The 12500-nt window shown below is 47.7% G+C and overlaps 1 protein-coding gene across 1 annotated transcript in view; it reads right to left on the reverse strand.

The window, feature by feature from the left end:
• The window catches only part of LOC143298973 (protocadherin-9-like), a 95424-nt gene that overhangs the window by 31995 nt on the left and 50929 nt on the right, over nt 1–12500 (reverse strand). The window contains exon 2 of the mRNA XM_076612028.1: nt 1–2255. This exon is cut by the window's left edge and continues 687 nt beyond it. Within this exon, the coding sequence (XP_076468143.1) occupies nt 1–2163 (2163 nt within the window). The 5' untranslated portion in view covers nt 2164–2255. The remainder of the gene's footprint in view (nt 2256–12500) is intronic.

Consider the following 12500-nt stretch of genomic DNA (forward strand, 5'->3'; position numbering starts at 1 on the left):
GTAGCGCAGATCCCCGTTGGGCCCGCTGTCCAGGTCGTAGGCCACCACCTTGGCGATCTCTGACCCGGGCGCCGTGTCGAAAGGGATGTTGACGGAGGGGTTCTCCGGGCTGGGGAAGGTGATGACGGGGCTGTGGTCGTTCTTGTCCATCACCTCGATGGTCACGTGGCACGTGGAGTTCTGGGGAGGCGTGCCCAGGTCCACAGCGGCCACCATGAAGGTGAAGAGGTTGGAGATTTCGTAGTCCACGTCCCCTGTGACCAGAATGGCCCCTGAAGAGTTGACGCTGATGGGGAAGCGTGGCCGGGACTGTGAGGTCACCATGTAGTATTCCACCCTTCCGTTCAGCCCGAGGTCTTCATCGACAGCTTTTAACTGTCCTATTTTAGTTCCCGGCGGCGTCCTTTCATCCACGCGGAACTGGTAAGAGTTGTTGGTGAAGACTGGCTTCATGTCGTTCTTGTCCTCTATGTTCACCACCACTGTGGTCATGGCTGTCAGGGGGGAGGCACTCTTGTCATAGGCGTACACATTGAAGACGTAGTGAGGAGTCTTCTCCCTGTCCAGGAACTGCGTGGTGTAGATGTCGCCCAGCATGGTGTCGATGGTGAAGGTCTTCCCGTTGTCCTCCATGCCGTAGATGAGGTGAGCGTTGTCCCCAGAGTCCAGGTCCTGGGCCGTCACCTGTCCCACCCACGTGCCTACCACCTCGTTCTCTGGCACGGACAGGATGTAGTCCTTGGAGGAGAACTCCGGGGTGTTGTCGTTGCTGTCGCTGACCTCCACCTTCAGCACCCTCTCCGTGCTGAGCGGTGGGTCGCCCCCGTCACTGCAGCGGATGAGGACGGTGTGGTTCCCCTGCCGCTCCCGGTCCAGATTAGCCGCCACGATGATCTTGTACTCGTTCAGCTCCAGCTTCTGCAGAGAGAAGTAGGCGTTGTTCAGCTGGCACGTCACCAGACCGTTACGGCCCGAATCGTGGTCCACCACGGTCATCAAAGCCGTCACACGACCGATGGCAGCTGATTCCGGAACGACGGCCGCTCCGTGACGGCTGAAGAGAGGATTCACTTCGATCTCAGGCCTGTCGTTGTGGGTGTCCAGCACCTGGACCACAATGCGACATTTAGAGCTCAGTTTGGGCACTCCATTATCCTGAGCGATCACTTCGAACCTGTACGTGTTGCCTCCTCGGTTACTCAGCGAGGCCTTCAAGCTGACCACGCCCGTGTCCTCGTTCACCGAGAAGAGAGACTGTATGGTGATGTCAGCAAAATCAGAAAGGAAGTAAGAAACCCTGGCATTGTCCCCTTCGTCAGCGTCTCTGGCACTCACCGTGAGTATCACCGCATTGGCCTGTGATTCTTCCGTGAGCGTTTTGCTGTACTCTCTCTTTTCAAATAGCGGAGCGTTGTCGTTCTCATCCTGCACATTGATAGCTAATGGCAGGGAGGCTCTCCTAGGTGGATTCCCGCCGTCGTAGGCCACGAGAGATGTGGTATATAACTGCTTTCCCTCCCTGTCCAAAGTGTTGACAAGTTTCAGGGCCACTGTATATTGCGTTTGTCCAGACGCCGTCTCTTGGTGTGCCATCGTGAGGTCAAACTCCGGGAAGGAAGGCTCCAAGGCGTAGCGCTGCACCCTGTTGTGTTCCTCCACGTCACCGTCGGTGGCTGAGGGCAGGCGGAAGGTTCTGCCTAGGGTCTCGGATTCAGAAACGCCCACCGTGAAGCTGGTCTGGGTGAAGGTGGGCATGTGGTCGTTGGCGTCCAGGACGTGCACGACAATGGAGAACTTGCGGAAGAAGGCGGACTCTGGGCTGGAGGACTGCACGGCCACGTCCCCCCTCACGGTGCAGGTGGCGGCCACCCCGCACAGCCGTTCCCTGTCCAGCGTGGTTTTGGTGGACAGGTCCCCCGAGGTCTGGTCCACGTAGAACAGGGAGTTGGCCCCGCCGCTGTCGTCCACCACAGTGTACTGCAGGCTGTTCAGCTCCTGGTGGCCCAGCACGGCAGTCAGGTTGGCCTTCTCGGCGATGTTGCCCAGGAGACCGGGACCTGACTCCTCCAGGACTTTGAAGGTCAGCTCCTGGGCACGGACTAGTGAAGACGTCAGCAGAACAGTCAGCGTCACCAGCTGTCCCGGTGTGAAGAAAGCAGGCATGGCCGTCGTTGATAGCAACGGTGTTGGTTGCCTGAAGGAACGTGTCAAAGGAGTTGTGGAATGAGAAGTGAATGGAAATCGGCCCTGGTCGCCTGTAACCAAATAAAATGGAAACATTGAACAAAGGCACACTTTAAATTGCTGAACACGTCTTCTTAAAAATTAAAAACAATATATATAGATTTTTTTTAAAGCAAAACAAAACACGGCGCAGCATGTACTGTTGATATGTGCATGTTGATATTTTTTGGGGAGGGGGGTGTTTGCTTGTTTGTTTGTTTGTTTTTTGTTTTTGTTTTGTTTTGTTTTGTTTTTTTTGGGGGGGTTTGTTTCTTTTTGTTTTTTTGTTTGTTTTTTTGTTGTTACTTTTCTCCAGTGGGTATTGGTGTTATGTTTGAATAACAGTTGTTGTTTTTTTTTAAAGCATGGGGTAGAACAGGCAGACAGACACAGGTTGTTTACGATAGTTCAGAGCCCCTCGTAAAGGGTTATAGACAAGCAAATGTCATCTTTATATATATATATATATATATATATATATATATACATAGGATATGACAGATGATACTTTAACGACAACGTACCCATCATAAGCACATGACAGTGGAGGAAAACAGGCACAGGAGAACAGCTTTTCTGTCAACATTTCCTTTACGTCGTGACTGCATTTTCCAGTGACATTTTTCATATTCACTGACCGAATTAGTAAGCCTCTGCGCATATATACGTGCGTACATTCTGTATCATGTCGCTATTTTCGTATGTCGCCAGTCAAGTCACGTTTGCAGATTGAAAAAAAAAAAAAAAGATCATGCTTTCAAGTTAAACTTACAGAGACATCAAACCGAAACCAAACAAAACTGTTATTTCGTCAGTATTTGATTCGGTTCTTTAGTTCACAAAGTGTACGTCGAAGTATTGTTAGAAGCCTCGTTGTATTGATCACTCTCAATATCGACTGGAAGAACAAGATTTCTTAACGACTGAAATCTTGTGTGGAAAAGAATCTGCCCACTCTCTTCATCGTGTTCATCTCGATTCCAGTTTTACCGTTGAGAGAGAGACAGACAGACAGACAGAGACAAAGACAGAGAGAGACAAAAACAGAGAGAAGAAGAGGTACACAGAGTAGAGAGGCATAGAGACACAGAGGCATTGGGGTAAGGTGCATACAGACATGCATTCATACTTGTGTGCTGTCTGTGCGGTGAGTGCGTTCTGTGAGTGTGTGCGGACGTGCGCGCGTTTGCGTGTACGTGCGTGCGTGCGCGCGTGTGTGTGTGTGTGTTTGTGGGTCTGTGTGTGTATGAGTGTGTGTGAATGACCAGCGTGCTATTATTTCTACATAATTTATTCATTTTTCCAAATGATAGTGCTCTTAATGTGTAATCATAAAAGCATGTGCAATGGGGAAAACCAACAAACAAACCCGTCGTGCACCGTGTGTGTAAGTGTGTGCCATTGAGTTCTGTTCATTTTCCAAAACATTCCGCATCGAAACTTTCTGTTGCTGCCCATGGCATGAACAGAGTTATTTGAAACTGAATGAAAACGATTCCAGCACCGAAGTTTCCGTAACATCCCCTTTCCTTCTAGCCCTCTCTCTTGTGTTTATGACATGTCTGGACTAGTTAGGGCCTATTCAGCACAAAAAAACACAACTCACGCTGCCAATAAAACTGTTCAGAATATTTTGGCTGTCGATATTATTGCCTTTCCTGTCTAGAGAGAAAGAAAGAAAAAAAAAAAAAAAAAAAAAAAAAAAACACTCTCAGAAGAACACAACCAGACTGATTCTTGATAGCTCTATTCAGCGGCGATTCAGACGGAACGGTTAAAGAAAATGGGGAAGCCACTGGGCAACCAACAGAAAATAGTAGTCCACAGGGGGAAGGGGAAGGGCTTAAGACGCATCATTCTTCTCTCCAACCCCCCCCCCTCCCCCACCCCACCCCCAACCCCCACCCCCACGGCACCCTCCGCCGATGTTTCACTCGTCTGCGGGGTCTTAAATTACTTGATTACAGGGGACAGGTCCTCGCCAGACTCGGATCGAACCTTCTCCAAACCCAAGACCCGCACATCTTCTGCGCTTGTCCAAATGGCGGCCGATTGACATCGAAATCAAACCCAAACACAGCTCCTCCCTGGGTCAATGTGCCGCGGCCAAAAGCTCTCTCTCCACCCTCCACCCCCACCCCCCACCCCCACTCCAGAAAGAAAAAGAAAAACGGCATCACTGAACAGCCATGCCCCGTGGGCGAGGGTTGGGGAGGGAAGGTGAGGGATGGGGCAAACAAGGTGAATGGTGGAACTGCCTGCAGCAGACACGGTCGGACAACAAACCGCAGCATTATCGTCTTGACCCCCCAACAACCCCCCCCACCCCACCCCCACCCCCCACCCCCCAAGAGGCCCGTTTTGACGGAGGGTCCGGGCTGGCCGGAGCTGTCAGCAATTTGTTAAATCCTTTTGCTTCGGGGACTATGGGTTCCGCAGACCCCCAGAGACCTCCCAGCACCCCCACCCACCCTCCCCTGCCACCCTCTACCCCTACCCCCCCCCTCGCCCCCACCCCCTCCCCCGTCCCCTCCACTCTCTCTCTCTCTCTGTGTCCCTCCCATCCCCCCTTTTTCGCTCAATCCGATCGTACAGTAGTTTGAACACCAATCTTCCACAGAGACGCGACTGTGGAGAAGGAAGAGTCTGGAACGCGTGGTTCACGATTTACGATAACCTCCCACCTTCAACCCCCAGCCACTTCTTCCCCCAGCACACCTCCCTCCGCCAGCTCCCTCCCTCCCTCCCTCCCTCCATCCATCCATCCATCCATCTCGTCCCGCGATCGCCCCGCCGTTCTCTCTTCTTCCAGCGCGGTGGTCGGCGCTCATTTGTAAAGCGTTCAAGAATCGTTATTTCTTTGCGATACCGGAAATGGCAATACCGCTCCAATGGGTCCCTATAAATTGCCAATCCTGACAGAAATACGAGGTAAGTTGGCCCCAACTTTTTTCTCTCCCTCTGTCTCTCTTACTGTCTCTTTTCCTCTCTTTCTCTCTCGATACCTTTGCTCATGCAGTTGTGCGTCTCCCGTTTGTCGCTGCACTTGCGACCCCCACGTTTCCTTGCGATTGGTGGTGAGGTTGGAGAGTGCACCCCCCCCTTTAGCCTGTTTTCTATAGCTGCTCGTTCCTTTCTTTTTCTCTCCACCCCCCCTCTTCCCTTTCTTTTAACCCCTGCAAGTCTATTCCTCCTAAATGCATTCATCTAAACTCTACTTCAACTCCACCCATTCTGATGAACTTTTTTTTAATTTCATTTTGGATTGGAGTCTGCCCAACATCACCTCTCTTTCTCTGTCTTCTCTCTCTCTACACACACACCCCACCCATCTCTCAAACACACGCACGCGCACACACACACACACACACACACACACACACACACACACACACACACACACACACACGCACACACGGTCCTCGCTCTCGTTCTTTTTCTAACTTCGCGGCGCTGCTGGTTTGTTTTTGTTTGTTTGTTTGTTTTTTTTTTGTTTGTTTTTTGTTGTTGTTTTTTCGTCAGTGCGAAGAATGACATGTACAGTTACAACGAACTTCGATGCATCTTTTGATTACTGGAGCTTTTACTTGGTTTCCCTCCTCTCTCTCTCTCTCTCTCTCTCTCTCTCTCTCTCAAAATGTTAACAACACTGACTGACTGTCTGATAAACATACAGACAAAGACTCAAGATTACGGCCGCTCACAAAATAATATAAAATAAAATAAAATAAAATAAAAGCGAGCGAACCACCCATCCACCCTTCTCTCCACCTCCCCCCACCCCCCCAACTCCACCCTACCCACACCCACACACTCACCCCACACACATTATACATCAGATAGTACTGTCCCACTCTCCACACTGTTTTACCACGTACACATTGGATTCACCTTGAATTTCCAACGACAGATGACTGAAAGGAGGAGGAGGAGGAATTTTGTTTAATGTACGTCCCGTCACATATATCGGTGACTGAAGACATTTTGTTAAAGTATTTATGAATACATTTGAGTATTATCGGTTAGAAGGGGTAGGAGATGTGAATGAATGGAGAGTTGGGGAAAAACTGGACAAATGAGGGTGAAATTTGAAAAAAAAAATCGAAATACAATTATAGGAAATTACATAAAGGACTTCGTAAAAGAGAAGTCGTTAAACTGACAAGCGAAACAACTGATAATGAATGCAAAAAAGTCAAAAACATCAACGTTCTCAGTCACTTGTGAAGGCTGAAATAAAGTCATAAATCTGAGCGTTTTCAGTGTCTCTAAAAGCAACATATATTATGATTATGCATTTTTTTTATGTTTCTAATTTATGTGTCTTCCTCTGTCCCTGTTTATGTCTCTGTCTCTGTGTCTGTCTCTTCCTCTCCCTCCATCTCTCCCACCCAGTTTGTGTCTCAGTTTAATAAATACAAAATTTAATGCATAATTATTTGTTGTTGTGTTGTTGTTGATTTTCTTTATTCAGGCAGATAGGTTGTTCGCAGCGTAAATGAAAGCAAAAAGAAAAAAAAGCTAAAAACAAACACCCCTCCCACCCCTCCTCCCATTAAAAAAAACACACCAAAACAACAAACAAAAACAAACAAACAAAAAACGCTCACGAAACAAAGACACAAAGACAAACAACCAACCAAAGGAAACACAGGACACACCAACAACAAGAAAGTGTACAATTATGAACACACACACACACACACACACACACACACACACACACACACACACACACACACAGCCTACCCTACTGTATAATCCACCTAAAACTCGTTACATGAGCGAATGAGTCCCAAGACTTTAAAATTTTCAATGGTTATTCATTTCTTTTTATACGAATGTCTTCCACAATCCTAGGGCACACACTCTCAAGGACAAACCAACATCTTGTGTGGTTGTTGTTGTTGTTGTGTTTTTGTTGTTGTTGTTGTTTTTTGTGGGGGGGGTTTGTTAGCAGATGATACGTAGCGCATATCGATCAGTCCAACACTCTTTGGCACCTCCTTCAAACTGAAACTGACTGAAGTCACCACCACCACCACAACCCTCCCCCCTCCCCCCCGCCACCCCCCCCCCCCTTTTCCCCCTTCCCCATCCTCACCCCCACCCTCCCCATTCACGTGAACAGACACGTGCAGAGCGTTCTAAAAGAGTAGGGCCTACATCAAGCTTGCCAACCCGCGCAAGCAGCAGCTCTCAGTTGCAGAGCTCTCGCGGCCAAGTGACATCAAGGAGATGCTTCAGTGCTGATGGAAAAGAACGAGTAGACAAGCATGTAGATGTAAATGTGTTTACAGAGAGATACGGTGAGATGTGTGTGTGTGTGTGTGTGTGTGTGTGTGTGTGTTTTAAAGAGAGACTGGGGTAAGCAAGAGACAGACAGAGAGAGAGAGAGAAGTTTGCGTTTAATTCAATGTTGGACAGGCAGCCAGTGGAAGAGTGACATGTTCAAACTTTGTTCAAACTTTGTATTGGACAAGCGCACTTGCACAGGGAAGACAGGGGGGAGTCAGACACGACGTTGAACAAAGAAATCGTGTTTAAGATCACGCTTAGGCCTTCTGTCGTCTGAATGTTTTGCATGTTCTTATGTTTTACCGCGGCAAGGATAAACAAGGTCGTGGTCAGGAGATCAACGCTGCTTTCTTTGAAAGAGAGAAAGTTTGCCACTGCGTGTTACATAGAGAGAAAACAAAGTTTGTAACACAACACTTTTGCAACAATAAACAAAACGATTGACTTTTTGAAAGAAGAAACAACTCGATCAGGAATCAATGGTGGAAGTAGTGTACAAGAAATGTCAGGAATTTACTTTTTTTTTACCCTCGTTGACTCTGATATATATTCCGTTCGTAGGGTTATCCTAACCAGAGTTTCTGAAAATGTAGAATCTGATAGTAGTAAAGGTCAAGTGATAAGAAATAAGTAGCGGCTGCTGAAGAAAACAGAAGCTGGCATATTGGAGAACACTCGAGTTGACTAAAAAAAACAAAAAAAAAACAACCCAATATATATGTGTGTGTGTATAATAAAATTATATTATATTATATTGTATTATATTATGTTACAATGATAAGAAGAAGAGGAAGAAGAAGAAAAATGATAATGTTAATGATAATGATATTAACATAACATTATCAACAACAACAACAATGATAATGATAATAACAATAATAATAAGAAGAAGAAGAACAACAACAACAACAGCAACAAAACCAGCAGCAACAACAACAACAACAACAATAAAACCGAAAAGATTTCACGAAAGGAGACAATGTTGAAATCAGTATCTGATACCGTTTCCGTTTGAACCCGTGCCTGCTTCGAAGTCTGACTCTTTCCGCGCAAATCACGTGAATTTGACACGCGCTCTGGGGGAAAAAAAAAAAAGATAGGGAGGAAAAAAAGAAGAAGACAAAAATCAAAGCTGCCAACGTTGTCTTGACTGAAATGCCAGATTGTGCTAATGTCTTCTCCGGTACTGTCGGGGGATCGATCCGAACGAAAGTGACATGATATTTGCTCTAAATGTGGACGGGAGACGAACAGTGTGACGCACTAACGATGCTCAGTTTACAGAGATGTCACGACTGACAATGTTGATTTTGTTGTGTATGTTATTTTGTTTTTAGTTGTTGTTTTGTTTTTGTTTTTGTTTTTTTTCCCCTTGCCTGTCTCAGTCGATATCAATCTCTCTCTCTCTCTCTCTCTCTCTCTCTCTCTCTCTCTCTCTCTCTCTCTCTCTCTCTCTCTCTCTCTCTCTCTCTCTCTCTCTCTCTCTCTCTCTCTCTCTCTCCACCCTCTCTCTCCTCTCTCTGCCTCCCCCATTCTCTCTCCTCTCACTCTCTTTGTTCTCTCTCTCTCCCCCTCTCTCTCCCCTCTCTCTCATCTCTCTCTCTCTCTCTCTATTTCTCCTCTCTCTGTCTTCCCCCACTCTCTCTCCTCTCTCTCTCCTCTCTCTCTCTCTCTCTCTCTCTCTCTCTCTCTCTCCTCTCCTCTCTCTCTCTCACACAGTGTATATTTCCCTGCTCTCTTACCCCCACCCCCCCCGCCCCCTACGACCACCACCGTCCCCATTCTCCTCACCATTCTCATACACTATGCGAGATGTCATATTATCGATCAGACCTTCCTGGCGGAAAGAAACACATTCTGGAAGTCGTAATTTGAACCAAGTCGCTCCAAGATCATGAGATACCTTTGACGTTACGGTAGCAAACAGGCGGGAGGAGAAGGAATGGGGTGGGTGGCTTGGTGGCTGGGTGGGGAGGTGCGGGGATGGGGGTGGAGGGGTGGGGGGGAACGTAGAAAGAGAAATATAGAGTGAAGGGACGAGGAAGAGGCTGAGGCTATCATGAACTGGGAGAGAGAGAACGAACGAACGAACGAAATTTTATTTTACGAAGGTAAAGGAGTAAGCACAATGTACTTGCCCTCTGTGCAAGAATATTAATTGAGAGAAGAAAAAAAAAAGCAAGAGTCAATTCACAACACCAACATCAAATTTAGAGAGTGTGTGTGTGAGAGAGAGAGAGACAGATAGACAGAGACAGAGATGAAGGGATGAGGAGAGAGGAAGAGGCTGAGGTTGAGGCTGTCAGGAAGAGAGAAAGAGGGTAAGAGAAGTGGGGTGGAAACGGGATGAGAGTGGTGGTGATGGATGGCGGTGGTGGGTTCTCGAGAGTGAGCACGACTGGGAGACAGAGACAGGAACAGAGAGAAGAGAAAAGACGTCAGTAAGGGAGAATGAGACGAGATGAGAGAGAGAGGAGGGTGTTGGTAGAAAGAGAGAGAGGAAGAGAGATAGAGAGGAGGGTGCTGGGAGTGAGAGGGAGAGAGAGAGAGAGGAGGTGTTGGGAGAGAGAGGGAGAGAGAGAGAAGAGGGTGTTGAGAGAGAGAAAGAGAGAGGGAGAGAGAGAGAGATGAGGGTGTTGAGAGAGAGAAAGAGAGAGGGAGAGAGAGGAGGGTGTTAGAGAGAGAAAGAGAGAGGGAGAGAGAGAGAGGAGGGTGTTGAGAGAGAGAGACAGAGGAGGGTGTTGAGAGAGAGAGAATGAGAGAGGGAGAGAGAGAGAGTAGGGTGTTGAGAGAGAGAGAAAGGGAGAGAGAGAGAGGAGGGTAGAGAGAGAGGAGGGTGTTGAGAGAGAGACAGAGAGATGAGAGAGAGAGGAGGGTGTTGAGAGAGAGAGAAAGGGAGAAAGAGAGGAGGGTACTGAGAGAGAGAGGAGGGTGTTGAGAGAGAGGGGGAGAGAGAGAGCAGGGTGTTGAGAGAGAGAGAGAAAGAGAGAGAAAGAGAGAGGGAGAGAGAGGAGGTGTTGAGAGAGAGAGGAGGGGGGGAGAGAGAGGAGGGAGGGAGAGAGAGAGAGAGAAATGCACTAAAGCAGACGTTCAACAAGATAAGATCTGGCAGACGACAATGCTCGCTCCAAAGCAACATCCTGATTTCTAAAGACAAAATAAATAAATGAATAATAACAGAGAATGAGAGAGAGAAAAAGAGACAGAGGGAGAGAGAGACACACACACACAGAGTGAGAGAGAGAGAGGGAGAGAGAGAGAGAGAGAGAGAGAGAGAGAATGTGAGTGCGAATACTTTATTCATAATTAGACAAACACTTCCTCGTGAAGGGAGCAGCATAGAGACACAAGCCATAATGTAGCTATACCAGAACGTTTTACATACGAATCGACGGTCACGTCACATGAATTTGAGAAAGAGACAGACAGAGAGAGGGACAGAGACAGAGCGAGGCGGATAGACAGACAGAGACAGGAGACGGAGAGAGAGAGAGAGAGAGAGAGAGAGAGAGAGAGAGAGAGAAACACTGAACACTGAAAGGTTTAATGTCATCAGCTATACAGCTCTAGTGACATGGGGGTGCAAATCAGAACAATAATGATGAAAACAAAATAAAACAGAAAAGTATCATACTGGAAGTCAAATAAAATAACTCTCGGCCATCCTTTTTCGAAGTTCATGAAAGCAGCAACATTTTTTTTCTATCAATATAATTAAGCCATTGACACGAATTACTCTTCTTTTGAATAGTATAGGCTTCAGCAATGTACTTCGCCAGTGATCTTACTGTATCGTCATCGTAATCCATTTTCAGAGAGAGAGAGAGAGAGAGGAACAAAAAATAGAAAGACAAGAAAATGGGCTGCCCAAGGACTTCCGGTGGTGCGGGCAGGCATCGGAAATGGAAAAGGGGAAGTAATCGTCTCGTTGCACACGAAATCGTTAGAGTTGCTCCGCTTTGCAAACCGCGGAGAAAACGAAGATCAGCATACGCGTGCACACACACGCACGCACGATTGCACACACACACACACACACACACACACACACACACACACACACACAGGCGGTGTTTGTGTGGGTGCGAGTGAATAAGTAACAAACGGAGAGACAGACGGACAAACACCGGAACGTACAGACAAACGAATGGAAGAGAGAGAAAGAGAACGGAAGGGTGAGAGAACAAGTAAAGACAGAGAGTCAGACAGACAGACAGATAGACAGAAACGTACAGAGAGATACGCAAGGAGTCAAGAGAGAGAGAGAGGGGGGGGGAAAGAGAGAGAGAGAGAAGAGATGTCGAGTGGGAGAGAGAGGGGGGGTGGGAGGGGGGGAGAGGGAGAGATGCTGATTGCGATTTGGAGAGAGATTGAAAACGTACACATACCCGCGCGCACATGCACGTGCACACACTCTCACACACGCAGGCACACACGCGCAGGCAAACGTGCGCACGCACACACATACTTATGCATTCACACACACACACACACGCCCACGCGCGCACGCGCGCACACGCACACGCACACACACAACTGGGGAGAGAGAGAGAGATTGGGGAGAGAGAGAGAGAGATACAGACAGAGACACAGAGAGAGAGTGGGGAGATATGGAGAGAAAGAGAACGAAAGAAAGAAACAAAGAAAGAAAGGAAAACGCCAGAAATGGAAGAAAAAAAGGGGGGGAGGGGGGGCAAAAGAGAAGAACATGATGAAGAAAGAGATCCACATTACGGGAGGAGGAGTTCTTTATAGACTCCCACAGTTCCCTAACTGCTACATCATCGACACGGACTGACAGATACAGAGAAACAGCTTTTCTGGGTCAGGTAGTCAGGCAGGCAGTAACGTACGGTCCAGCGCTGGCCAACCCCATGCGTCATGACTTAAGTCACAGATACAGATGTAAAGGTTGACAGCAATACAGCAATGCACGTGACGGACATGTGAAGACGTTTTAGAGGTGTGTGTGTGGGGGG

This window comes from Babylonia areolata, chromosome 24 (assembly GCF_041734735.1).
Source record: "Babylonia areolata isolate BAREFJ2019XMU chromosome 24, ASM4173473v1, whole genome shotgun sequence".
Lineage (NCBI taxonomy): Eukaryota > Metazoa > Mollusca > Gastropoda > Neogastropoda > Buccinidae > Babylonia > Babylonia areolata.